The following is a 26,071-nucleotide window of genomic DNA, read 5'->3' on the forward strand; positions in this document are numbered from 1 at the left end:
TTAGAACAGCAAAATGTCCTGAGGGAAAGTTTGGCATGGGGTGCCCTGCTGTGGGCTCTGTGCCTTGGAGTGGACACAACCTCATGTGATCCTCTGGAGAGGCCCGGGCCAGGATGGCAAGAGGGGAAGGAAATGCCAACAGGAAATGTCCAGGAGGAACATGGACCATCATCATGTTGGGTGTGGGCCACCACTTCCTCTTCTTCAGCCCTTGGCCTTCTCCAGGGGCCTCTGTCCTCACTCCAGCTGGCTGCTCGGGTCGATGTTCCTCTGACATTCCCCACCTGGCACCAGCCCCGACAGCATCCCTGCCTCAGGCTTTGCCTGTAGACTAGTGAGGGGGCAGCTTTCCCATGCAGGACCACCTTCTCCATGCTCCTCTTAGGATCTGCATCCTTGTGTCATTTTTGCAGTTGCTTAACCATGGTCAGGTTCCCTCCAGCCTCTATGTGAGGACCAGCCTCACGTGCCTTCTGTGTGCCCCAATGTGCCCTGTTCACATCGGGAGGGGGTGAGGTGTGTCACAGAAACTGCACAGGTGCTGTGGCTTTGGCTGCTGTCCTTCTGTTGGGCCCGACCTCTGCTGCATTCACGCTTCCGGAGTGTCTGTTGGGGCCGGAGCCACTTGAGGTCAGCATGGAGTGCAGTGCAGGTGAAGACCCGGATGTTCAGGGAGGTCACAGCAGCTGCCATTTCCTGGCCCCGTGTGGGAAGGGCTGTGGAGGCCACAGTGGAGCCTCATAGATGTCAGCAGGGGTGGGTGTTGCCCTTACTCTGCCACTTACTCCCCCTGCACTGGCAGCAAGTTGCTGTATCCCATGTGTCAAATGGGGACTCGGGCAGGTGGTCTTCTCCAGCCCCCGAATCTGCCCCCCAAGCTTGGGCCCCCCTCAAGGGCTGCATCTTACTCATCCTGTGCTGGCACCTAGTTGGAACTCAGTAAATATTTGTCAGATAGTTGAATTGAGATGCCCTATCTGTCCTCAGGGAACACCTCCCCGGTACCCAGTGCTGACAATGCAGCCACCAACAGCCCTGTCCCCCCAAATAAAAGGAACAGGTGCCACTTGTAGTTCACAGTGGGCACATGGTTGCAAGAGATGCTGCATGTATCAGGCTTTAGGTGGTAGGGAGAAATAATCGCAGGGTGTCAGAAGAGGAGTGAGGGATGGTAGGCCACGGGGGTCCCAGCCTCCTTGAGAAGCAGAAACCAGTGGGCTCGTGCCCCTGGCCCCTTGGTACCTTCTGTGCGCTTGGGCATCACCTGTTCCTTCATCTGGGGTCTTAGATTGGGGCATGATTGCTGCCTGTGCTGTCCAATGTGTTAGCTGCTAGCCATGCACGGCAATTTAGACTGGATTAAAGTTGGAAATCTCACTCCTCAGCCGCAGAAGCCACATTCTTGTGCCCAGGGGCCACCTCATTGAAGAGCTCAGATTTGTGCTTTTGCAACCTTGTGGGAAGTTCTGTTTGGTAGTAGTGGCCAGTCAGGGTGGCAATCTGCGATTTAATTTTTAGCCTTTGTTCTTGTGGGGATGTATTAAAGCAGCACACGGTGGTTGTGAAAGAAGCGAATCCGATATGAAGTACGTGAAGCCGAGGGAAGCCTGCAGAAAGAACCATCCGCTGGGACCCCTGGGAGAGGGCAGGAGGCTGAGGCAAGGTGGCATGTGAGTAAGGCAGGCCCAGTGGGGAGGGCCGACAGCTGCCTTGCAGGGTGTTGAGAATCCCACTCGAGGTCCTGTCTCACACTGCCTCTGAGCTCTAGGGCACATTTCAGTATCTGGGGAACTGCACACAGTGGAGGTGGAGGGGCTTGCACCCCTGAGGCGTCCTGTGGTGCCTCTAGCCTGGAGACCAAGGACTCGGAGGGCGTTCAGAGAGGGCAGTGATCTGTCTTGCCCTTCTGGCAGGTGGCTGGGCATGTGGCTCTATTTTCCTTGGTTTCTTAGCTCTGAAATGGCGATAACAAGGCAGAGCGTGCAGAGTGCTTGGCATGGTGATTGATGTGCTGCGACCTCACTAGAATTTATCAAGGATCTCTTTCCTGCTTTTTGCTTGAATGAGCAAACGAGTTAGTGAATGCTAGTAAGGGCCAACCTGTCCAGGAGCTGAGCAGCAGAAAAGGGAAAACCGATAAACTAAGGATTTAATCAGTCCTGAAGAGGGAACGAGATTGACTGACTTCCTTTTTGTGATTGATGACTCAAGTGAGAACTGGCTACCAGCTCGGCTTTCCTGTTCTGTACTGGATGTGAACCTAGGGGAACACGAAAATGTTCTGTGTCCCAGTTGGGTCTGATGACCTGTTGTCCTTCCCTTGGGTGGGTTAGAAGACTTCTCTCTGTTTGAGGAAAGAAACCTTTAAAGCTCAGCCACTTCTTGTTGGGTGCAGACATTGAAATTCCCATCTGTCTCAGATGGGGAGGGCAGACATCTTCACTGTGGGGTGTTAGGGGCGGTTTCTGTCAGAAGTGGCGTGACCTGGGACACCTGGGTGGCTCAGTGGTTGAGCATCTGCCTTCAGCCCAGGATGGATCCCGGGGTCCTGGGATCAAGTCCTGCATCAGGCTCCCTGCAGGGAGCCTGCTTCTCCCTCTGCCTGTGTCTCTGCCTCTCTCTCTGTGTCTCTTGTGAATAAATAAATAAAATCTTTTTTTTTTTTTTTAAAGGAGTGGCATGCACTGAACTGAGAAAACTTTTTCGGCCTGCACATCTGCTTATGTCCTGTTGGAGAGCCAGATCGTGTTCCTGATAAACCTTGCAGGCTGCACTGGTTTATCTGTAGCATTTCTGCCCTGATTTCTGGCAGGTGCTGGTGCTCATAGAAATTTCACGCCTGTGGGGCACAGCCAGTTAAGTGGGTGAGTCAGGTTGTGATCTCAGGGCTATGAGTTTGAGCCCCATGTCAGGCTCTATGCTTTGCTCTGAGTCTGCTTAAGTTTCTGTCTGCCTCCTCCCCTCTCCTACTGCACTCACTCTCCTTTTCTCTCTCTCTAAAATAAATACGTCCTTAAATTTTTTTTTCCACACCTGTAAGCAAGGTAGTTTAGTTTTGGGGAGTGGGAGAAAGAAGAATGTATGTGTTTTGTGCAGGATTTCCGAGTTTATGCAGCACCCTCTGTGCTCTGGCATTATGGGGAAATCATATGCTGTGTCTTTATGGGAACTCCCAGATGTCTATGTTTAGGTGAGGTTCTTTTTGTCCTCGGTGAGGTTTTTTATGGTCAGGCTGACCCTGGGAGGGGTGATTCAGTAGGAAATCCCAGACACTTTGTGGGAGCACAACAGAACCCACAGGCAGCCCTGTTCCTGCAGAGCGGTTCTCCAGCCACCAGCTACTTCTGCTTACAAATTAATCTTTTGCCCAATTGGGCAAAAGTAAAATCTGTTCTACTTAAAAAATGTTCACAGAATAACAACAATGAAAGCTGTCTTGTTCTGTTTTTTACCTATTGGTGCCTGTTGTAAAGTGTTTGTATATTTATTTTGCTGGTGGGACACTAAATATTTGGCATAGGCAACATTAAATTCTCTTCTGCACTCTGTATTTTTCGTGTGCATACAGATCTTACTAGATTGCCACATCAAATCAGCTAGTTCCTGTTGATGGTAAGTGAGCAGAGTTTGTAACTGAGAGTTGTTTTGATTTCAGTTTTGCTGATTCTTTGTTGTGAGTAGTTGTGGTTTATCGCAGGATTCCTGTAAGGTTCTGTAAATGGAAGAGTCATGAGTCATCCAGATTTGCCTAAGAGGCGTTTGGGGCCTGCAATGGTCTGGTTTTCCTGTTAATTCCTCTTTGCTTCTAGCCAGAGGCTTTTCAAATCCAGGCTCTGTGCACACAGTGTTCGAGGAGTAGCACATGTCTGCAGGAGTTCGAAAATGATGGTTTGGGGATGCCTGGGTGACTCAGTGGTAGAGCGTCTGCCTTTGGCTCAGGACATGATCCTGGAGTTCCGGGGTCAACTCCCACATTGGGCTCCTGCATGGAGCCTGCTTCTCCCTCTGCCTGTGTCGCTGCCTCTCTCTGTGTCTCTCAAGAATAAATAATCCGAACCCTCGTTGTTTTTTTTTTTTTTTTTAAGATTTTTTTTTTTAAAGATTTTATTTATTCATGATAGTCACACAGAGAGAGACAGAGAGGCAGAGACACAGGCAGAGGGAGAAGCAGGCTCCATGCACTGGGAGCCCGACATGGGATTCGATCCTGGGTCTCCAGGATCGCACCCTGGGCCAAAGGCAGGTGCCAAACCGCTGCGCCACCCAGGGATCCCTTTTTTTAAGATTTTATTTAAGTCCTAACCTCCTTTAGGTTTCAGCTTTGGGTATGAGACCCATTTCCCTCCAGGAGGGGAGATACCGGAGAGTACTGCAGACATGGAGGGGGAGCCTGGCCTAGGGAGGGAGAAGCGACCAAGAGGCCAGGCAGACAAGGACATTGGCTGTTGGGTGAGCCTTTGTCCTAGCGCCCGAGGAGTCCTTATCCCAGAATGAATGGGATTTAGTCCTTTTAGAAGTTCCTTTGAAAATGGGTATTTTTAAAGCAGAAGAAATTGAGTAGTGGTCAGAGTTGGTGGAGAAAACATGTGGATGTGTATTTACTTGTGCAGTTGTCACTCCTATATAATAAACTAAAAATCTGTGTGGTGGCACAGGCATGATGGAAGTTCATCTGTGGCTCGTGCCCTCCCAGGGTCTTGCCATCTTGGGGCTCTGGTGGTTGTTCCCTAAGGTCTGTGGGTGCCTCTGCATCAAGCCCGGAAGGGGAGAGCTCAGGAAGGGGCCAGGTGGGGGATTTTTCTGAGCCAGGTACATGTGGCGCTGCTGGCAGTGTTTTGGGTGGAACTTGGTCACATGGCCAAGCCCACCTATCAGGGAGGTTGGGAAATGGGGCCAGTGCCCAGCACATGAGGAAGTGGGTTTGGTGAATAGCTGGGAGCATGGGCCATTTTTCAGGATCATTTTTCTTTACCACCCCCCCCTCCGCCTTCATGAGAATTAAATGCCTGGAGTTGATGAGTTGAATGCATTGTTATTCTCTTGCCTAAATGGTAGTTCCCACCCCATGCAGGAGAAACACCAAACTACTTGTTGCGGCATAAGGAGCATTCTGGGTGCACCCTTGCCTACCTCTTAGACCTCCAGCTTCCATTTCGTGCTGTAGCCATACTTAGAATTCTCTGAACCAGCTGTGTCTTGTCTCTGCACCTTGGCCCATTCTCCTCCTTCTGCCTGGCAAACTTCTGTTTGTCCTTTAGGGTTCCACTTATGTGACACCTCCTCTAGGAAGCCTTCTCCAATCACTGCAACCCCTTCCAGGGCCTTCATTTGGATCCCACAGTCCTTGGACTTCTGAGACAGCATTGACAGCCTTGCCACTGCCTCGACTGTGAGCTTCTTGAAGGCAAGGGCCACATATTATTCCTTGTTTTCCTAGCTGGTACAGACACTTAGTATAAGTACAGTAAATAATCTGAAGTGAATGATAGTAGACTATAAATTTTAAAAAGTAAAAAATCTGATATACTTTTATTTTATTTAAAAAAATTTTAAAAGATTTTATTTATTCATGAAAGACAGAGAGAGAGAGAGAGAGAGAGTGAGGCAGAGACACAGGCAGAGGGAGAAGCAGGCTCCATGCAGGGAGCCCGACGTGGGACTTGATCCTGGGTCTTCAGGATCATGCCCTGGGCTGAAGGCGGTCCTAAACCCCTGAGCCACCGGGGCTGCCTTCTGATATACTTTTAAATCTAAAAATTTATTTTTTTTTTCAGTTTTATTATTGTCATAGATATAGGGAAAAGACTCTCCCCAACAGTTTAGTCTCCCATGTCAGGTCACACGGTTGTGTAGGTTTTGGATTATGTGTGCAGCATCCATACCTTTGGTGTCCACAAAGCTGGAATGTTCTGAGAGATTTTTGGTGTTTTTTGTTTTTTGGGTTTCTTTTTTTTTTTTTTTTTTTTTTAAGGATGATAAACTTTTTTTTTTAAACAATGTTTTCTTAAAGTTGCTCTTTGTTTAAAAATATACAGGAAAATTTTGGGTTTTTTATGTTCATCCTTCTATTTTTGCCCTTTCTACTTTATACCTACTACCAATTTTTCCTTCCTACCTTATTTCCTTAAAGACTTCTTATGAATTTTTTTTTTTTTTTTTTAAGATTTGGTTTATTTATTCATGAGAGACACAGAGAGAGAGAGAGGCAGAGACACAAGTAGAGGGAGAAGCAGGCTCCATGCAGGGAGCCTGACATGGGACTTGATCCTGGGTCTCCAGGATCAGGCCCCGGGCTGAAGGCGGCACTAAACTGCTGAGCCACCTGGGCTGCCCCTCTTATGAATTTTAAACCTAAAAATGTATGCTGTTCTACAGTTTTGTATCCTCATTTTTACTTCTAGAAGACATTTCCCCGCATAATTAGAAAGTGTTCACATGTTTATTAACGTCCTTGTGGTATTTCATGCAGTGAATCATTTACTGATCCAACAATAAGGAAATGGATTTTGCACTTGACAGGATGAGCACTGGGTGTTATTCTGTATGTTGGCAAATTGAACACCAATAAAAAATAAATTTATTATTAAAAAAAAGAAAAAAAACGGAAATCGATTTTGTTCCTGCTTTTGGATGATAAAATGACTGATGTGCATGTCAGCTTGTGTTATCTGCTATTCCTATGATTTCCTAGGACAGATTCCCATAAGTGCTTCTTGTTTCTGTGACCGCTGTCCTGACTCCTGGGTCAGTTCTGACCTGCTATCCACTATCATGGATGTGAACACCCTGGTGCTCTCTGACCATGGTGTGACTTTACTGGCAGTGAAAAGCCAGCCTCTGTTTTATGAATGAAGATAGTCTCGATGAGGACTGATGGGCTGTTAGAATTTGTCATAGCTCTGGCCACAGGTTACTATGAATTGATGTTGGGAGGATTTGTCCTCCTGGGTACCGCGGTCTACAGAATGCAGAGATGCTTGTGGTTTTCTGTTCTCCTCCTGCTGGTCCCCTTGCTTGGACTCATGAAACTCACCCTGAGCCCAGCACTGCTGGCTCACACTTTCCTGCTTTTGCCTAAGATACCCGCCTCCCCTCTGCTGCATGTCACCTTGGTCCATTTCTGCACATCTTTGAGGCCCCGTCTCACTAACTCTTCTTCTCTGAAGCCTTCTTGGCATCCCCAGGACCAATGGGACCTTATCAGCCTGGAACATTAGCAGATGTGGCTTGGTTTTGTCCACTTGTGCAGTGTGGACTCCTGTTCCTAGAATTGCATATAAGAGTGGCTTATTTTATTTTATTTTATTTTATTTTATTTTATTATTTTATTTTATTTTATTTTATTTTATTTTATTTTATTTTATTTTATTTTATTTTATTTTATTTTATTATTTTATATTTTTTTAAGAGTGGCTTTTTTTAATCTGCAGGGGTACAGCCTGCTTTGTGCCTTGCTCTAGGCCTGGCATTTTCCATATTTGAGAAGATAGGGATCGGCTGGCTGGCTGGCTTCCGGGAGCATGGCCTAGATTTGCTGCAGTGGAGGGAGAGGGCACATTCAGGTGAGCTCTGAAAGCCACCTGGGTTAGGAAAATTTCCCTACTTCCTGGATCAGTAGAAAGAAGAGCCTGGAATATCCTAGAAGAGCTCACTTTATAAGGCAGGTGTTTACAGTGTGGTTTTGCTTTTGTGACTTAACAATTGTTGAAGTAGTTTAAGACAAAATCTGAAAGATAGTAATTCACTTTTTTCAGAAGCTGCTGGAAAGAGGCTAATCTCAAATTCATATAGATTAAAGTATCAACTAAAGAAACAAGGAAGGGAAACATTTATTAGTTAAAGAGCAAAGTTCTCAGCACTTTTGCTGCACAAGAGAATTGTCCGGAAAACCAAGAAAAGAAATTAGTGTCCAGGCCCCACCTTCAGAGATAAGTTTTCATTTATTTGGGGTGAGACTTGGGCATTAGGAATTTTTAAAAGCTCCCTGGGTAGTTCGAGCATGCAGCCAGGATTGAGAACCACCAGTGAAAGGTATGCGTTTGAGGCCAAATCTGAGCCCTTCGGTTTATTGTGTGACCTTAGGCAAGGTGATAGCTCTGAACCTGGCCATCTTTAAGACAAGGAAAATCACACCTGAGCCTTGGGAGGTTGAGGGCCTGTGTCTGGTCATTAGTGATCACATTCAGTGTACTCTTGGCATCGTGCCCAGGACGTAGTGTGCTCCACATATATTTGTTGAATGAAAAAAAATAATGCGTATGCCTAGGATTAGGATTGAATGAGGTTGAACGAGGTGAGAACCTTGGCCCTGTGTGGTAAATAAATTACCCTGGGTTTGCTTAAAAAGCGTACTTTATGGTCCCATACCTGGTAACTGGAGGGTAGGGACTCCGTTCAGCAGGTGGGAAGACTGAGAGTGGTTCATTTCTTACTCAAAGTCAGACAGCTTTCCAGGAAGCTGGCATTTGAGCCCAGGTCTGCCTGACACTGAGTCTCATACATGCTCTCTGTGCCTTTGGTTGAATCTTATTTCTTAAGGTCCCTAAAATGGAAAGGATGGACTTGGGGCACCTGGGTGGCTCAGTGCTTGAGCGTCTGCCTTCGGCTCAGGTAGTGATCCCAGGGTCCTAGGATCGAGTCCCACATCGGGCTCCCCGCAGGGAGCCTGCTTCTCCCTCTGCCTATGTCTCTGCACCTCTCTCTGTGTCTCTCATGAGTAAATAATATCTTTTAAAAAAGGGGGAAAGGATGGAGCCATTCACCCCATCTTTCAACTATCGCTATTCGTTAGGCAGCTCCTGCTCTGTGACACTTACAGGCAGCTCTTCTTTCCTTCTTTTCCCCACTTTTCAGTTGGATATTAAAAATCAATTGGTATTTTTCCCCTTAGGAAAATAGCATTGTGTGTGACATTGTACAGGCGTTTTCTCCCTGCCTTTTCTGGCCTGAGCTGATGTTAGAGAAAGAGTCCTGTGGAACTTCTGCCTCTGTGCTTAGCTGTTAAAGAGCGTTTGAAGGAGGCCTCAAGGAGTTTGTGGTGACACAGGAGAGCATTGGGTCTTGTTTTGGACTCAGTGACTTAGCAGTGAGAGGCACAAGGCTGGGGTGCCAGCCAGGGTTAGTTAATGAGTTACCTGTGGTGCCTCCTAGCCAGCAGATTTTCTGCCAGGCCCTGGGAATACAAGGGCCAAATAGGCTGTGCCTTGGCCTCCAGCACAGCCAGAAATGACCACTAAGATAGGATTCCCCAGCCCGCTGCTCAAGATGAGTGTGAGAGTGCTCTTGAGAGGTGTGATGGGGAGGAGGTGCATCAGCCAGAGAGGCTCTGGAAGACAGGGGTGGGAGTTGAGCTGGCGGTGACTGGAGGGGGGTGCAGGGTGACATGTACAAAGGAAGCACACTCACGCATCGGCCCTGTGGAGAGTATTACCTACACCCCTAGAAGTCTCCGTCCTATGCCTTCCCTGTCAGAATCTCACTCCCCAAGGGCATCTGCTGTTCCGACTTCTGTCACCATAGATTAGTGTGTGTTTGTTTTAACTTTAGATAACTGGAGTCATACAGCATATACTTTTGTGTCTGGCTTGCTTTGCCATTCATGTGTCATTCACCTGGCTTGTTGCTCTGCAGCAGCAGTATTCACTTACTTCATTATTTATAGTTTCAGATGTATAGATACACCACTGCATGTTCTCTACAGGTGGACATTGGGTTTGTTTAGAGTTTGAAAAATGGGGAGAACGCTTATCACAATACTCTGCATGTGTGTTGTGGTATATGGATCCCTGGGTGGGGGGATTGCTTAGTCTGCTTCAGTAGATGCTGCTGAGTGGTTTCCAATGTGTTTGTACTACAGGGTGATTGTTCATATTTCTAGCAACACGCAGGGATTCTGGGTGCTATATATCCTCTCCAAAATTTGGATTGTTTAGCCTTTTGTTTGCTTTTGCCATTCTGGTGATAGGGTAAAGGTTACCTGATTTTCATTTTCATTTCCTTGATGACTGATGATTTGGTGCACCTCTTCAAATCTTATTGACCATTTGGAATCTTTGGCGAAGTATCTACAGTTGTCTCACTGACTTGTAGGCATACTTTATATATGCAAGAGAAGAGTCCTTTGTGAGATGGACGTATTGCAAATATATTCAACACTATGGCTTACTTTTTCATTGTCTTAATGTTTTTTGCTTTCTTAACAAAAGTTCTTTTTAAAAAAAAAAAAAGATTTTATTTATTTGTTCATGAGAGACACAGAGAGAGAGAGGCAGAGACACAAGGCAGAGGCAGAAGCAGGCTCCATGCAGGGAGCCCGATGCGAGACTCGATCCTGGGTCTCCAGGATCACACCTGGGGCTGAAGGCGGCGCTAAACCACTGAGCCACCCGGGCTGCCCTCAAAAGTTCTTAATTGTAATAAATTCTGGTTTTTAGGATCTTTTCTTTTTTATGATTAGTGCCTTTTGTATCCTGTTTAAGAAATTCTTTGTTCCCTTCCAGAAGTTTTGTTTTGCCACTGGATCCATGATCTATTGGAATTAATTTTGTGTATAGTATGAGGTAGTGCTTAATGTTTATTTACTGTAAAGATCATCCTGCTCACTGAACCTTTGAAATGAATCAGGTGACTATATATGTTCCGTTTTTCACTATTAATAGCTTATAATAGGTCTTGATATCTCATAGAGTAAGTCCTTCTACTTCTTTGTTCTTCTTTATTTTGACTCTTCTAGGTATTTTTCATTTCTGTATAAATTTTACAATCAACTTGGCAATTACTACAAAAAAATCTGTAGTTTTGTTTGTAATTACATTGAATTCATTGATTTTTTTTTTTTACTATATGAAGACTTCAGATCTTTGAATGTGGCATTTTCTTCTGTTTATTTAGGTTTTCTTTAATTTCTCCACAATATTTTATAGTTTTTTTTTATGTGAAGGTCTTTGTGTTTCTTTCATTACATTTATTCCAAGGTAATTGTTAATTTCTGATGGTTTTACAGATTCCATTTTATAAATGTTTGCTAGAAATTCAGTTAATTTTGTATATAGAACTTGAATCCTGTGGTCTTGCTAAATTCAATTATTCTAATAGTTTATCTTTGGATTCTTCTGGATTTTCTTTGTAGAAGATATGCTGTCATGTGGATGAGGTTTACCTCTTCCAGTTCTTATACTTTTCATTTTGTTTTCTTGCCTTATTGCATGGCCAGGAACTCCCAGGCAATGGTGAGTTGAAGTTGTGTTGGCAGAAATCCTTGTCTTGGTCTTGGGTCTCTTGGAAAGCTGTTACCATTTCCCCAATGAGTGTGCTGTCCCTCTTAGGAGACACCTTACTTATTATTAGATACTTTTTATCAGATTAAGAAAGTTCCTTTTGGTTCCTGGTTTTATGATTTTAAAAAATCATGAGTGTTGCATTTTATCAAATGCTTTTTTTTCTGTATCTGTTGATGATTATATGTCCTTTATTTTGTGTGGTAAATAACACTGTATTTTTCAGGACATCTAGGTGGCTCAGCAGTTGAGTGTCTGCCTTCGGGTCAGGGTGTGATCCCGGGGTCCTGGGATCAAGTATCGCGTTGGGCTCCTCGCAGGAGCCTGCTTCTCCCTCTGCCTATGTCATTGCCTCTCCCTCTGTCTCTCATGAATGGAAAAAAAAAATCTTAAAAAACAAAAACCCAAAACACTGTATTTTTCTAATGTTAAGTAAGCTAACTTTGTATTCTTAGAAAAAAATCCCAACTCATTTGTGATACATCATCCTTTTATACTTATTGTTGATTTGGTTTGCTAATCTTTTATGAGTTTTCTTTTCTTTTTTTTTTTAAATGATTTTATTTATTTATTCATGAGAGACACACACACACACAGAGACAGAGAGAGAGACAGAGACATAGGCAGAGAGAGAGAAGCAGGGAGCCCGATGTGGGACCAGATCCCAGGACTCCAGATTCCATTTTATAAATGTTTGCTAGAAATTCAGTTAATTTCTACAGGGCAGGATTCAAGAATTTGTGTTTCTTGCCCCTTCCCAGGTGAGGCGGCCTCTAGCCCAGGTACCCTGCTTTGGGATCTGTGGTGCCAGAATATATTCATTAGTCAGCACCTGTCCAGCATCAGCTGTGCTGGGGCCGGGACTCTGACCCTGGGCCAAAGACAGGTGCTCAACCGCTGATCCACTCGGGTGTATTTTCTGTCTGTATTCATAAGTGTGTGACCTGTAACTTTCCTTTCCTCTAATGTCCTCCTCAGGATTATGCTGGGTTTCTAAAACAGGTTGCATGTTCTGCTTTCTATTTCTCCAAGTTTCTTTTTTTCTTTCTTTTTTTTTTTTTTTTAAGATTTTATTTATTTATTCATGAGAGACACAGAGAGAGATTGAGGCAGAGACACAGGCAGAGGGAGAAGCAGGCTCCATGCAGGGAGCCCGATGTGGGACCCGATCCTGTGACTCCAGGATCACACCCTGGGCTGAAGGCAGGTGCTAAACTGCTGAGCCACCCAGGGATCCCTATTTCTCCAAGTTTCTATAAGATTTTTCTCTAGTGGTTGAATGAACCTACCAGTATGTTACAACTTACAGAAATCTATGCCAAAGGACTCAATTTTATTGTATATGAAATCTATGTGTATATGTAGGCTCCCTGCCCAGCATGGAGCCCAATGTGGGGCTTGAAATCATGATCCTCAGATTAAGATCTGAGTTGAGCTAAGTCAGACGCTTAACCAACTGAGCCACTCTGGCGTCCCTATTGTATATGAACTTTTAAAAAAAAGTAATAAAAAGGCTTCACAAGGGAATTTTTAAAATACAGACAGACACACAATCTCACGTGATCCTCATAGGGGCCTCAGAAAGTCCTAGTTGAGTACATTTTTTTCTTGGCAAATAATGCCTGTAAATGTTTTTATTGAATGACTTAATAGATTTCCTTGCGGAGTCGAGGGGAAGAATAAGAGGCTTGTTCTCTGAAAGAGTCTGTGTATTTCTTCCTTAAATATTTGGAAGAATTCACTAGTAAGGCCATTTGTACCTGTGTGTTCTTTGTGGGTTTTTAAAATATAGATCTTTTTGGATTTTTTTTTTGCTGAGGTATAATGGCTAAAACTTGAATGCTGTAAGTTGAAGAAGAATTTGGAGGGATGCAACATGAGGCTGCAGGTTGCCAGCATGGGAGAGCACTATGTGTCCCGAGAGAGGTGGAGGGGGAACAAGGTGTGGGAGGGCTTGCCTGCCCTGCAGCCACTGGATGAACCATCAGTAACTCTAGCCCTACCCGGAGCTGCAGGTGTGCTACAGCAGGAAATGGGGCCCTGACTTCTCCGGTAGGAGGAAGTGACAAGAAGTTTTAAGCAAGATAGCAGGAATTTTGAGGGCATAGATGTAGCCAGCACAGCCCTTCTCAAACTTGAGTGAGCATCAGAGCCCCTGGAGGACTCATTCAGTGCTTGCTGGCCTTGCCCCCTGGGTTGCTTCACTTGGCCTGGGCAGGATTCAAGAATTTGTGTTTTTTGCCCCTTCCCAGGTGAGGCGGCCTCTAGCCCAGGTACCTGCTTTGGGATCCGTGGTGCCAGAGTATATTCATTAGTCAGCACCTGTCCAGCATCAGTTGTGCTGGGGCCAGGATTCTGTTGACCAGTCCCAGAGCCCAGCTGACTAGGTGCCTGGTATTGTTCCCGTGCTGTGTTGTCACTTAGATATCATGATATTCTTTTTTCTTTTGAATTGCAAAAGTAATACATGCTCTTTTTTTAAAGCAATACAGAAATTTGTAAAGCTGAAGTAGAATTTCTCTCTTCGGCCCTCACCAGCTCCTCTTGCCAGAGATGGCCACCTGTTGACTTTCTGCGGTCAGATGTGTCCTGTGCAGTTGTGAACACATACCCAGAGCTGATTGTTAGAGGACCCAGGCTGGGGTGTGTGGACGATTGTTTTGCCATGGGCTAGTTGTTGACACATGATTGAAAGATGCCGTAGTGACGCCCTAAGGGAGAGCCGACCTATAGGAACTTCTTGTGGGTTTACATTAGGTCATTTTTGTTGACCTTGAAGTTGTTAGTTAGATCTTGCCCTTTTTTCTATTTAACGGTATTTGAAGTCATGAAGGTGAGAGAATCCTCCAGTGATGGTTCTTTTTTTTTTTTTTTAAGATTTATTTATTTTTATGCATGATAGACATAGAGAGAGAGAGGCAGAGACACATGCAGAGGGAGAAGCAGGCTCCATGCCCGGAGCCCGACGCAGGACTCGATCCCGGGACCCCAGGATCGCGCTCTGTGCCAAAGGCAGGCGCCAAACTGCTGAGCCACCCAGGGATCCCCTCCAGTGATGGTTGTAATGCAAGTTTTTGCCAGGGATTTATGTGACAGTGTCTGGACTCATAAATACTTGATTGCTTCTTCCCAAAGTGCCATGTCTGACATGTAGGAGACGTTGCTCCAAATGGGATTTTGCTTCATTCTTCCGTCAGAAGTGCCTGTGGGTTTCGTGGCTAGTTAGCCCACCCAGACTGGCAAGGAGTGGCTCTGGGTCTGTGCGGAGATGCGGGGGAAGGGCCGTGCTGGGAACCCGGAACCGGGTCACACAGGCTGTGCTTCCCTGGCTGCCTGCCCTCCTCCCTCTGTGTGACTAGTTAGGAGTCAGAACCCTCCCTGCCCCGCCCCTTGCCTTTCCAGCTGGGCCGCCCCTCCTGCGTGCCCTAACCTTCGGGACTCTGTGGAACAGGGCCTGTAGGGTGCCTGTGGTGCCTCCCCGGGCCTGTGGCTCCAGTGCCAAGAATGTGGCACAGGGAGAGCCCGTACTTCTGGGGCTGGCCTTTCAGAGCTGTGTGGCTACAGGAGACACCATGGCTGTCTCCCCTGCGCTCCTGTTAATGGACAGGTTTGTCAAATGATGGGCAGGTTTGTGGTTGCAGCCTTGCCTTTCTTGGTTTTGTAATTGGAGACCTCACTGGAGCTTGGTTTTTGCTATGTGTGTATGTTTTAGTATGGTTCAGCAATCTTCTGCCTCCTTGGGGTAGAGTTGTTTTTTTGGATATTCCTCAGTTTACACTGGGAGGGTCCCGTGTCTCCAGCGAGGGTCTGCATGTGCCAGGAGCTCTTGGGGCCTGTGCTTTTATACATATGGTATCTGATGCTCACTGTGCTCCCTTGTGTTGACTGTTTCCTCTATTTTTAGGGATCAGCTTTTTAGCATCAGTTGCTATTGGGTAATATCTGAAGGAAGGGAGACACCAAGTATTTCTAGCTCTTGGATACTTGTATTTTTAAGATTTTATTTATTAGAGAGTACCAGGGGCGGAGGGGCAGAGGCAGAGGGAGAAGCAGACTCCCTGCTAGCAAGGAGTCCGACCCCATCCCAGGACCCTGAGATCATGACCTGAGCCTAAGGCTGAGGCACCCAGGCGTCCCTCTTGGGTACTTTCAATCGTGTGTAGAAGTAGGAATTTTGAGCCTGCTGTTTGCTCACAGTAATAACATCTCAGTGTGTGTCTTACTTGCCTCATGTTCCCTGTAGGAGAGGGGGTTTTGTCATGCAGGAGGCCGGCTTTGTAGAATGCGGTTTTGTGTTTTGTGTTTCTGTTCTGTGACAGCTGAGTGGGCTAGCCTTTTCCTCTGGGGTTTTCAGAGCAGAGTCAGAAGCCTGGTGTCAATGTGTATGGCAGTGGAGTGTGCCACTTTCTTCTGATCCCTGAGGGGTGGAGATCTGAAAAGAAATACCTAAGAAAATAGCCTTTAGAGAAATCATTCAAGATTTTTGCTTTCTCTTCCCCAGAGGAGTGCCAGGATTTAATGTCCCTTCTGGAGCAAAGGAGCAAATTCCTTAACCTCACCAAGACTCAGTTTCCCATCTGTGCAGTGTCGACTCTAACACCCTTTTGGTAGGGTTCAGGCCTGGGTGGTGCTTTTGTGTGATGACACAGCAGCAAGAACTCCTGTGCTAAGTTTCATCTCTTACATAGAACACATGGGAAGTGCCTGATGCAGTACAAGGCAGCTGGCAGGTGCTCTGTGAAAGGTGGCTTTGGCTCAGAGAACAGTGGAAAAGATGCCCATCTGTTCCACTCGGAACTGAATGCTACATGTTTTAGTGTATTTCTGATGACTTCGGAATGACTTTGGAATGTCTCGTTTGTTAATTAGACAAAGGAGGGTTAGAGCGAGAATCCCCAGGAAACTATTACTAAAGTACAAGTAAGGGTTCCAATGTATGGTGTTGAAGGAGGAGGACTTTGGGGGTTTATATTCCAAGATTCCAAGAAGTTTTGAGAAATCCCTGATGAATGTCTGTGGCTTGTGGAACCTGCTCTACCGGGTCAGGGAGGATTGCGTCCTTCCACTCCAGCTGCCCTCTGCCTTCTGGGACGGTGCTCTCAGCTGCCAGGTAGCAGCAGCCCTGGGTCCTTGGGCCCAGGTCTTGGTTCTTTTTTGCTTACCTCTGTATCTCTGGGTGGGACACCCCAACCTCTCTGAATCCTGGCTTCCTCTTTTTTAAATGTACAGGAATAATTCTCATGTGATCTTTCTGAAAATTCCTCCAAAAAGCATGCATTAAATAAATGTGTTTTCCTTTAAATGCCAAGAACTGTTCTAAATGCTAGAGGCCCTGCAGTAAATAGAAGACAGGATTCACATACACATTACATTCTGGTGATGAAAGCACATAAAGTAACAAGTTGATAATTCTTTTTTTTTTTTTTTAAGATTTATTTATTTATTCATGAGAGACGCACAGAGAGAAGCAGAGACACAGGCAGAGGGAGAAACAGGCTCCACACAGGGAGCTCGACGTGGGACTCGATCCCAGGTCTCCAGGACCAGGCCCTGGGCTGAATCAGGCGGCACTAAACCTCTGAGCCACCCGGGCTGCCCCAAGTTGATAATTCTTAATTTGAGATACATTGGAGTGCTAGCTCTATGTAGGGTGCCTGCTCTAAGTGCTACCCTCAGCACATACTTCAGGTGCTTTGAAATATCCTAGCATAGGGACCCAGATCCAGTACCTAATCTTTTGTTGTCAGCTAGAATTTTAGATTGCTCTTGGAATCACCTTATTTTGACTTTAGTAACGTCTGAGAGTTAAGTTAGTGGTGACGGGATGAAAGTAACAATCTCAGACCCACACCATTTTAAGAAGAAAGGGGGTCCATCCTTGGACTATACTGTCTCTTGTCAAAAAACGGAGAGCTGGAACTTTGGGTAGAAGTCCTTCCTGGAGTGTCATTGTGTGGAAGCACATGGTTTTAGTTTCAAAAGCCAAAACATCAATGTTGGAATTGTGCCTAACTTTGTTTTCATAATTAAACATCATTTTCATTTTTGAGGATTCCCCAAAGTGAATAAGCTTTAAGGCCCCCTAAAACGACTAGATCTGGCCCTGCAGACACTTGGGGGGCCTGCTGCAATGGCAGGTATACTGGAGTGTGAACAGTGGAGGGACCAGGTGGAGCATGGCCCCTGCACACACACCTGCCCTGATGGTTTCGGTGCTCTTTCATTGAATCTTCACAGTGGTTGCAGGTAGATTTGTCATCTCCGTTTACAGATGGAGAACATGAGGCTCCGGGCAGCTGCTGCTTCCGTGATGGATAGAGGATAGGATGGGAAGCCCTAATTAGAACTGTAGGAGTTCAGAATGGTTTGGGAGCCTCTCAGTGGGAAGGCTGCCGTTCTGCCTCTGCCTGTGGTTGCTGGAGCAAGGGTAGCTATGGTGATGTGATGGGACAGCAGGTCAGCCTGGGGCCACTTGATCATCACTGTCTTTTTACCATTCTTTCACATTCCTTCCCCCATTCCCCAACCTTGTCCTTGCGGCTTTGCTTGCTTGTAGGCTTGGGAGTGGACAGGGACATGTTTGCACTGCCTTGTTAAACCACAGTGCTGGCTCTGTGCTCCTCTGGAGTGTGGGGCCCGCCATCCTCATTTGTATGGGAGGAGGTAGACCTGTGCTGGGGAGGCCTGGAAGGCCCAGGTTTGAGTCCCTGGTGGATGATCTTGGGAACTTGCCCAACTTGAAGGTCATTTATCTTGGGACACTGTCCCCAGTCTCACATGGCCACTGCTTCCAGCTCAGTGCCTGGGGCTCTGAAGCACAGTGTGGGCAGGCACTAACCCCAACAGAGCTGTTGTATAAGTCGTGTGGGCCGAGCAACCGGTTGCCTTCACAGGTGTGGCTCTCCATAGGTTTTCACTTCTCTCTCCCAAAAGGTTTAATTTTTTAATACCAGTAGAGCATCACTGAACATTTTCATTTTCTCTTCAGCTTTTTGCTTGTTAAGACATTTTCTACCCAACACAACAGGGGCTCCTGGAACTTGTCACCTGGTGTTGTTAGAGACTTTTAGAAAAACCAGGCGCTGTTTTGATGGTTTGATGAAGTCTTACTGATTTGAAAGATGGGGGTAGGGGTGATGCTGAAGCACTTTATTTATTTAAGATTTATTTGAGAGAGAGAGCAGGAGGAGGAACAGAGGCAGAGGGAAAGAGAATCTGAAACAGACACCACTCTGAGCATGGAGTCTGATGTGGGGCTTGATCTCATGACCCTGAGATCATGACCTGAGCTGAAGCCAAGAGTCAGATGCTCAACTGACTGCGCCACCTGGTACCTCAATTTATTTATATTTTTAAGGTAATCTCTATGCCCAATATGAGGCTTGCACTCACAACCCTAAGATCAAGTCGCGCACCGCTGACTGAGCTGGTCAGGTATCCCTCACTTCATTTCTTATTGGCAGAAATTCCTAATTCAGCAATGGCTTTTATATTAAGTTTTTTCAATAGGTCATACATTTGCATGGTACAGAATCCAAAAAGTACAATGGAATATATGGTGAAAATTTTCCTTTGTGCCCTGTGCCACCCAGTAAACATTGCAGAAGCAGGAAATAACGTTTCTGTCTTCTCCCAGCAGTAGGTTGTGCCTGTACAGGCAGGCAGATGCTTGTCTTGCATGACATGCTCTACCTGGTATACACCTTGCTTTTCTCCTTTGATAACAGGTAGCTCCATAGTCTTTCAAAAAAGTGCCCCGACCCTTCTTAATGCTGCATATGGATGTGTCATGAACCCTTGGGTTTTTTTCAATCTTTTTGTGACTTTTTTAAAAAAAATTTATTTATTCATGAGAGACACAGAGAGAGAGGCAGAGACACAGGCAGAGGGAGAAGCAGGCTCCATGCAGGGAGCCCGATGCAGGACCCGATCTCAGGACTCCAGGATCATGCTCTGAGCCAAAGGCAGACGCTCAACTGCTGAGCCACCTAGGTTCCCCTTTTTGTGGCATTTTAAACAATTTGTTTTAGAGACACCTGGGTGGCTCAGTCAGTTAAGCGTCTGCCTTTGGCTCAGGTCACGGCAGGCTCCCTGCTTCTCCCTCTGCTGCTCCCCTGCTCTCTCTCGCTCTCTCTCTCTTTTTCTTTCTCTCTCGTACGCTCTCTCTCAAATAAATGAAATATTTTTAAAAAGCCCAAACCATTTTGTTCTAGTGGGCATATTTCAGCAAGGTGACTGGCATATTTTTCCTGTGTTCGGCAGCACATGTGGCTGGTGGCCCTGTCCTGGGCGGTGCAGGCCTGACCTTTTGTCAGGAGGCAAGGGGTGTTGAGGTTCCCTCACTCAGCCCTGCTTTGCCCCTTGTCCTTCCTGCCTCTAGGGGTGAACTGGACAAGCCTGTGTCTCACAGTGTGGAAGAGGTGGAAGCAAGGGAGCTGTGGCCAGGGTCTGTGCAAAAACCCTGCTCGACTGTTCTTGGTGAGGACCAGGTGCTGATAGGCCATTTTGTCCCATTAAACGCATGTAGTTGAATGCATCCATGCCTGATCTTACTGTGATTCTGATGATGCACTTTACCTGTGGCATGGTGCCCCACAGCTCACAAGAGAGCTGCTGGGCAGAAATGAACACACCATTATTTTTAGCATTACTTTGTCGTTTTTTCCCATAGCTCTTCCTCTGAGTTGTTACCTATTGAAAAGAATTATTTTGCAAGCCAGGGGTAAGGACCCCAGTGAAACCCTGACTCCTTTTTCCTGCCCAAGGGTCTTTGCCTCCCTCAGGCTCTGAGGATTATTCTTTATCCTTGACATTGGGTGTGGCTTAGTCATCAACCACCCCAAAGTGTGTTTCCCAAGGCCTCTTGAGCATTGATGTAAAATGCATCCGGATAGGCCTTATCATCAGATCCCTGGTGGGGCCAGTGCCTACTGGGTCACCTTCCTTCAGCCCACCATTCCCATAAACCTGGCCTCTATCCCCAGGTCCCTCTGATGCCTTCAGGGTGCAGAGTGCTGGCTCAGCTGAAGGGGATTAGGTGGAGGATCAGGTGGTCAGTCCCCTAGTGGAGAAGCCCCCGCGTGGTGATGGGACAACAGTAACTGTTCCCGTGAACCGAGTGTGTGCATGAGGCAGCGGCCCAGGCCTGTGAGGTCCTTAGCCTTGTTTGACCCTTGAAACACATCTGTGAGGTCAGCACTCATGTCTCCTCTTTCAGGAGCACATTGAGGGTAGGGGGATCAGCACTGGTGCCATAAACAGGTGGAAGCCGTGGAGGGGATTTGGGGGACAGGGCTGGTGCGATCCATCTGTGCTTTCAGAAGATGGTCCTGCCCCCTATATGGAGGAAAGATTTCTGGAGCATTGTGGCAGATGGAGTGGGAGTTCTTCAGGGGCCCAGGGCTTGATGGATCATGGTCCTATGCCTGAGAGACACCTGAAGAAAGGGAGGGATAAGCATGTGTGGGGTGTGACCAGCTGTCTGCAGACCCAGAAAGACACAGGGAGGAGGGCTGGGCAGTGGGGCCAGACCCTTGCCAAATCAGGTGAGAGCTTTGGCGCTAACCTGAGGAGAGACGGTTTCTGAGCAAATAAGACTCCTTGTTTTGTTAAGTATAGTTGAGGCCCTGGATGAATGCACCTGGTGGGTTGTTGTGAGAGCTTCCTACCTGTGGGGTATTCCTGGGGCGAGGCTCATGAAGGATTGTAATGGGCTCAGGGCTGCTGGGCTCTCCCTGTGCCATCCATGCACTGGCCTCTGAAGTGGGGTTGGGGCACGGGATGGGCAGAGGCAGTTGCTTGACTCTACCTGGCCTCCTGGGCCCTGCAGCCAGCTTCATGTCAATCTTCCAGTGATCCACCAACCTGGAAGGGAAGCCAGAGGCTGGAGACTTTCTGTCCATTCAGGACTACTCTGCCTCTCATCCACAACAAATAGTACCACCATGGATACCTTTCACAAGCCTTTCCAAAGTCATGGCCTGTCCTGTGTCACGATCTTTAATGAGTGCTGTGTGCACTGTATCTGTACGGACTCACAAGTACTCAGCAGGGATGGAAATGCAAGGCTTCTGTTTCTCCTGCTGCTTCTCCCCCTGGCTGTTTCTGGGACTAGCACTGAGTTCCACTCTGTCTCCCGGCTCACAGATCACCCAGTCTCTTCTGTGCGCCTCTCTGTTCCATTCCTGACCCCTCTAGGCCCCCCACCCCGACACTCGTGGCTCTCCAGAACAGGGTAGGAGTTAAACAGGAGGTGTGCTCCTCACCCTGGGCCCCACCCCTTCCAGATGCAGCTGGGGTCCTCACCTCTTGTCTCGGAAGCCCAGTTGCCTTCCCCATAGGCAATGCATCTTTTGCCAACGTAGACTGTCAGTGAACTGAATTCTGGGTGCCCAAGCCCTTAGTACCCTTCTGGGCACATCTGGCTTTAGCTAGGGTTGAGCTGCATGACTTCCACCAATGGCTAAGTTGTAGATGTTAAGCAGGTTGGGCCTGGGCACAGCTCTAAGTTTACTTCTCACAAAGGTGCTTGTGAGGTGCTTGAATCGCCTTGGGTTCTGAAATGGATTCTCTTATAATCACAACAGAAGAGAAAGGAAAAATACAGTGAAACTGTTTCCCTTTTTGAAAGTTTTTATAACTTTATTTCGATAGGATTTCAAATGCATTGAAAAGTTGCAAGAAAAACACAAGGAACTTCTGTGTATTTTTTACCCAGTTTATGTCTCACTTTATGTGTTTTATCTGTTCTGTGACTGTGGTATGTATACCATGGAAGCAAATAAATATTTAAATATTTCTTTGAAGCATTAGAAGAGCCAGTGGGAAATATCAGTATATTTTTCCTAAGAACAAAAGCATTCCCTTACATAGTCACTGTTCAGTTACCAAGATCAGGATATTTAACATTAATCTTGTGTTCTTTCCAAGTCCATGGTCTGTGTTCACATTTCATCAGTTTTTCAGGAATCTTCTGTGACAGTCCATCTACCTGTAGCTGCCATGGATGTACTGTGCCAACTCTGAGGAAATAAGACTGACTGCCTGTTTTGAGCAGGGATAGAGAATCTCAACTCTGAGCACTTGCCTAAGGAGGTTTACCTTTGTAATAAGGAATTTGTGGGAGGTGCTTTCAAACTATGTGCAAATTCTCTTCCTCATCCAGCTGTCAGCTACTTGGTTGAGTGTCCACTGGTCTTTTCCTACCTCCATTTGTCTTTCAGGGCTTGTTAGGCTGCATTCTAAAGCTTTCCCTCTTCTGTTTATTTGTGTCTGCTCGTATCTGTATGGGCTCTTGGATTTTTGTTTCATTCAATGGATTATAATCCCTTGCCCTCCTTATTTCTTTTGATGGTTAGATTGTTCTAGATTTAGCCAGTGGGAGTCCTTGTTTCGAGCTGGCTACTGTTTCCTTTAAGCATGTCCTCATATTTTTTTGAGCACTTTCTTACTTTCTAGCAGAGGAGATGCTGTGGGTTCAATTTATACTTTCCAATGAGCCCTGGAAACCATTTGTTTTTAATGCAAGCACCAACACTTACATTCCAAAGTGTAGTTTATTTTGTTCTACCATTTGGCATTTATTTGTGTTATTTGGGACCTTTGTTTACGTGTTATTGGGAAGGAAGACCTCGTGACTTATCTCCTGAGTAGCTTTCATTTCATGGTACGCGGAGACTCTTTATAAATAGCTTATGTAGATTTTTATTGTATAGATAACTTAAACTGAACTAGAGGTTATTAAAATAACTTTTTAAGATTTTATTTATTTATTTATTTAGAGAACAGCAGTGAGGGGAGAGAGGGAGAGAGAATCTCAAGCAGCCTCTGTGCTGAGTGTAGAGCCTAATATGGGGCTCAGGGCCAACGACCCTGAAATCATGACCTGAGCTGAAATCAAGAGTTGGATGCTCAAGGGACTGACCGCCCCCAGGCACCCCAGCAACTCTTATTTTTTAAACACTGATTGTGTATCTGTAATTTTAATTCCTACAAAGACCCTTATTAAACATAAACTAAGGCTCAGAAAAGTAAATGTACTGGTCAAAGTTACACAGCTAGTGAGTGGTTGGGTCAGAGTTTCAATTCAGTTCGGTCTGTCTTTAAAGCTCACTTTTCCTGAAATACTTTGTTGTAATATAAAGTATTTCCTTACTCTGAATTGTAGACTTTGTAGATGTTACAGCTGAACAACAAAAATTTTATTTGTGGTTTAGGGGCTTATCCTCTGTGTCTTTTTTTTTTTTTTTTTTTTAATCCTCTGTGTCTTATATGAAAATCAGGTCTGAAGAATTAAAGCTTGTGGTTCATCACATTGTCCTCTCAGAGGAAAGTCCACTTGTTTTCATTAGAGAGTGACTCGGCAGTCCTGGTGCTTCTACGAATACCCAGAAGTTCCCTAACCCTCTTATTTTCTTCCTATAGGAATTTGCTTGCTAGAAAACAGAATGCAAGACTTGACAAACAAAATGACTTGGGATGGAAGTTATTTGGAAAAGTACCACTTCGAGAGAATGCTCAGAAAGATTCAAAGAAAATACAAAAGGTATACGAGATACAAAAACACAGAAATACGCTGTGCAGCATATATATGTGAACCTTGCAAAAATGACCTTTGTGGAGGCTTTGAGATTGGAAAACTGTGTTGATCTGCATGCCAAGTTCTTAAAATTTAAGCCTTCCTTGAGAAAATTGATGACTTTAACCTTTTCCGTTTCTTTTAGCTCACCGCATATGTACAGGAGAGAGCTGGCTTCAGATCTTTGTAACTTCACTTAATCAGTTTTTCCAATAATAGTTGCAAATGTGTTTATTGTCACATTTTTATTAATTGTGTTCCTTATTAAAGCACTCTCCCTCTCTGATACCATGGGTTTCCTGGAGCTTAATCCTTCCAGTGCTGATTTGGCCAGGAATGCAAGGGCCATTGTTCACCTTGGCTGTAGTATGTCTCCCTTCCCCTTGCGGTCTCAGAAGCTTCCCACTTGTCCATCGGGGGCAGGGCATGAGGTTCAGAGGTCAGGCAGCTCTGATGGTATCATCACCACTGGGTTGTCTCGCTCCCCATGCATGGAGTGATGCCAATAGCTGGAGGCATGGGCTCAGTTTTTCATAGAAGGCTCATGCATAGACTTAGTGAGGCCAGGGGCATCTGTGGCCTTGGAAGCCCAGTTCCCACCTGCATTCTCCCCTGGGCTCTGAGCCCCAGCCATCCTCACAGATTGCTCTTGACCCAGTGCCATGACAATGCCCTTCAGCAGGCTGATTCCTTCAGCCTCTGTTTTGTATTCATTGACAGTTGTTCAGTGAATACTTTTGAAGACCTACTAAGTGCCAGGCCTCCCGTGTGGTGCTGGGCTTAGAGAACCGACCACAGTACCTTGCTCCAGAGGGCCCCCCTGGTAAGGAGAGGATTCTAAGGCAGGTAGGGAAAGGAGCCCTACAGGTGTGTGTGGTTGGGGGCAGGGCCTGCTGGGCCAGGCTGCACGCAAGGTTGACTTCACAGGTGTGGCAAAGATAATAACCACAGGGGATCATGAACTCAGTGATTACTCTGTGCCAGTTTCAAGTGAGTCAGCACTTGGGTTTCTAGTGCATTTAAAACTTGTAACAGCCTTCTAAAGAGGGTACTATTATCGTCCTCATTTTATCAAAGATGACACAGGCTGAGTGACTTGTGCACAGCTGGAACCTACCCCAGGGCCCTCACTGCTCCTCTGTCCCTGTGCAAGGAAGGGGCAGGAGAAAGTGATAGCCACCTGTGCTGAGGGGGCAGTGTGCAGCATGAGCCCAGGGAGCAGTGGGAGGGGCCATTCATGGGGCCTGGGTGATGTGCTGGGCCTGGAACCTGTCTCTGACCTGAAGGCTTGGGGGAACTCCTGGAGAGTTTTACTTATGTAAGGATTGAGCAGTCCCCTTGGCAAGAATGTGACTGTTGGGCTAGTCCAGAGGAGTAAAGTGGGGTCTGGCCAGGTGATACAGTTGCTGTGGGTTGCAGGGGATAGCCCCTTTGAGTTCTAGACATGTTGGATATGTGGGTGCAGTGTGTGTGGTGAGGCGGTGAGCACATGCTAGGGGTCTGGCTTGAACAGCATGGTGGATCTGTCCCATTTCATGTTTTTCTGCCTTGGCAAACTAATGGTGTTCTGAATGTTGTCCAACATTCCCCATAGCTGTTGTCTGGGCCCAGGAGACTCAAAAAGTACATTAGTGTTGGAATTTGTTTTTATAGATTGTTATATTTTGAATTTGAACCACTTATTGTGTAGGCTACTATTGCAGTAGCATATAAATAAAAGGTGATGAGTTTGTATGCAAAGCTCAGCTATAAATTTCTTAAAAACTAAAGAGCCAAGCTGTTAAAGAATTTTTAAAGAAATCCACACTTTGAAAAAAGTAATCATTATACTAGATTTTCACATGACTCTTAATATCACTTGCATCGTGCTTGAATTTCTTTATTATCTTTGTCATACCTTTTTATTTTATAAAGGTGAACATGGATCATGTTCTTGAACCTAAAGGATTTTTGTGAACTGAAATGACTAGGTCCACTAATTATGTGGTAACACAATATTGCAGAGAAGAGGACCATCTGGCTTCAACCATCAATAATAAAGGATGTAATTGTACCTGCATGAGTCATATGATCTTGCCTGTGTCCTATTTGCTCATGCTTTGTGTCTCTGGCCCTCTGATCTCTCCCTGGTCTGCCAAGGCCCCTGAGGGATCCAGGGCCAGGGACCTGCCTCTGTGAGGCAGCTCCTGAGCATTAGGCTGGAGCTGGCTGCTGCCAC

The 26,071-nt window shown here is 46.1% G+C and overlaps 1 protein-coding gene across 8 annotated transcripts in view; it reads left to right on the forward strand.

The window, feature by feature from the left end:
* Positions 1 to 26,071, forward strand: part of TBC1D14 (TBC1 domain family member 14) — a 105,512-nt gene that overhangs the window by 24,120 nt on the left and 55,321 nt on the right. For 7 of the 8 annotated variants that reach the window (XM_077875003.1, XM_077875007.1, XM_077874995.1 and 4 more), the window contains exon 3: positions 23,700 to 23,820. In XM_077875003.1, coding sequence (XP_077731129.1) covers positions 23,700 to 23,820 — 121 coding nt within the window. Of the gene's footprint in view, positions 1 to 14,727; positions 14,884 to 23,699; positions 23,821 to 26,071 lie in introns of those variants that run through there. The other variant, XM_077875010.1, reaches the window with a different exon arrangement.

Source organism: Canis aureus, chromosome 2 (assembly GCF_053574225.1).
Source record: "Canis aureus isolate CA01 chromosome 2, VMU_Caureus_v.1.0, whole genome shotgun sequence".
Lineage (NCBI taxonomy): Eukaryota > Metazoa > Chordata > Mammalia > Carnivora > Canidae > Canis > Canis aureus.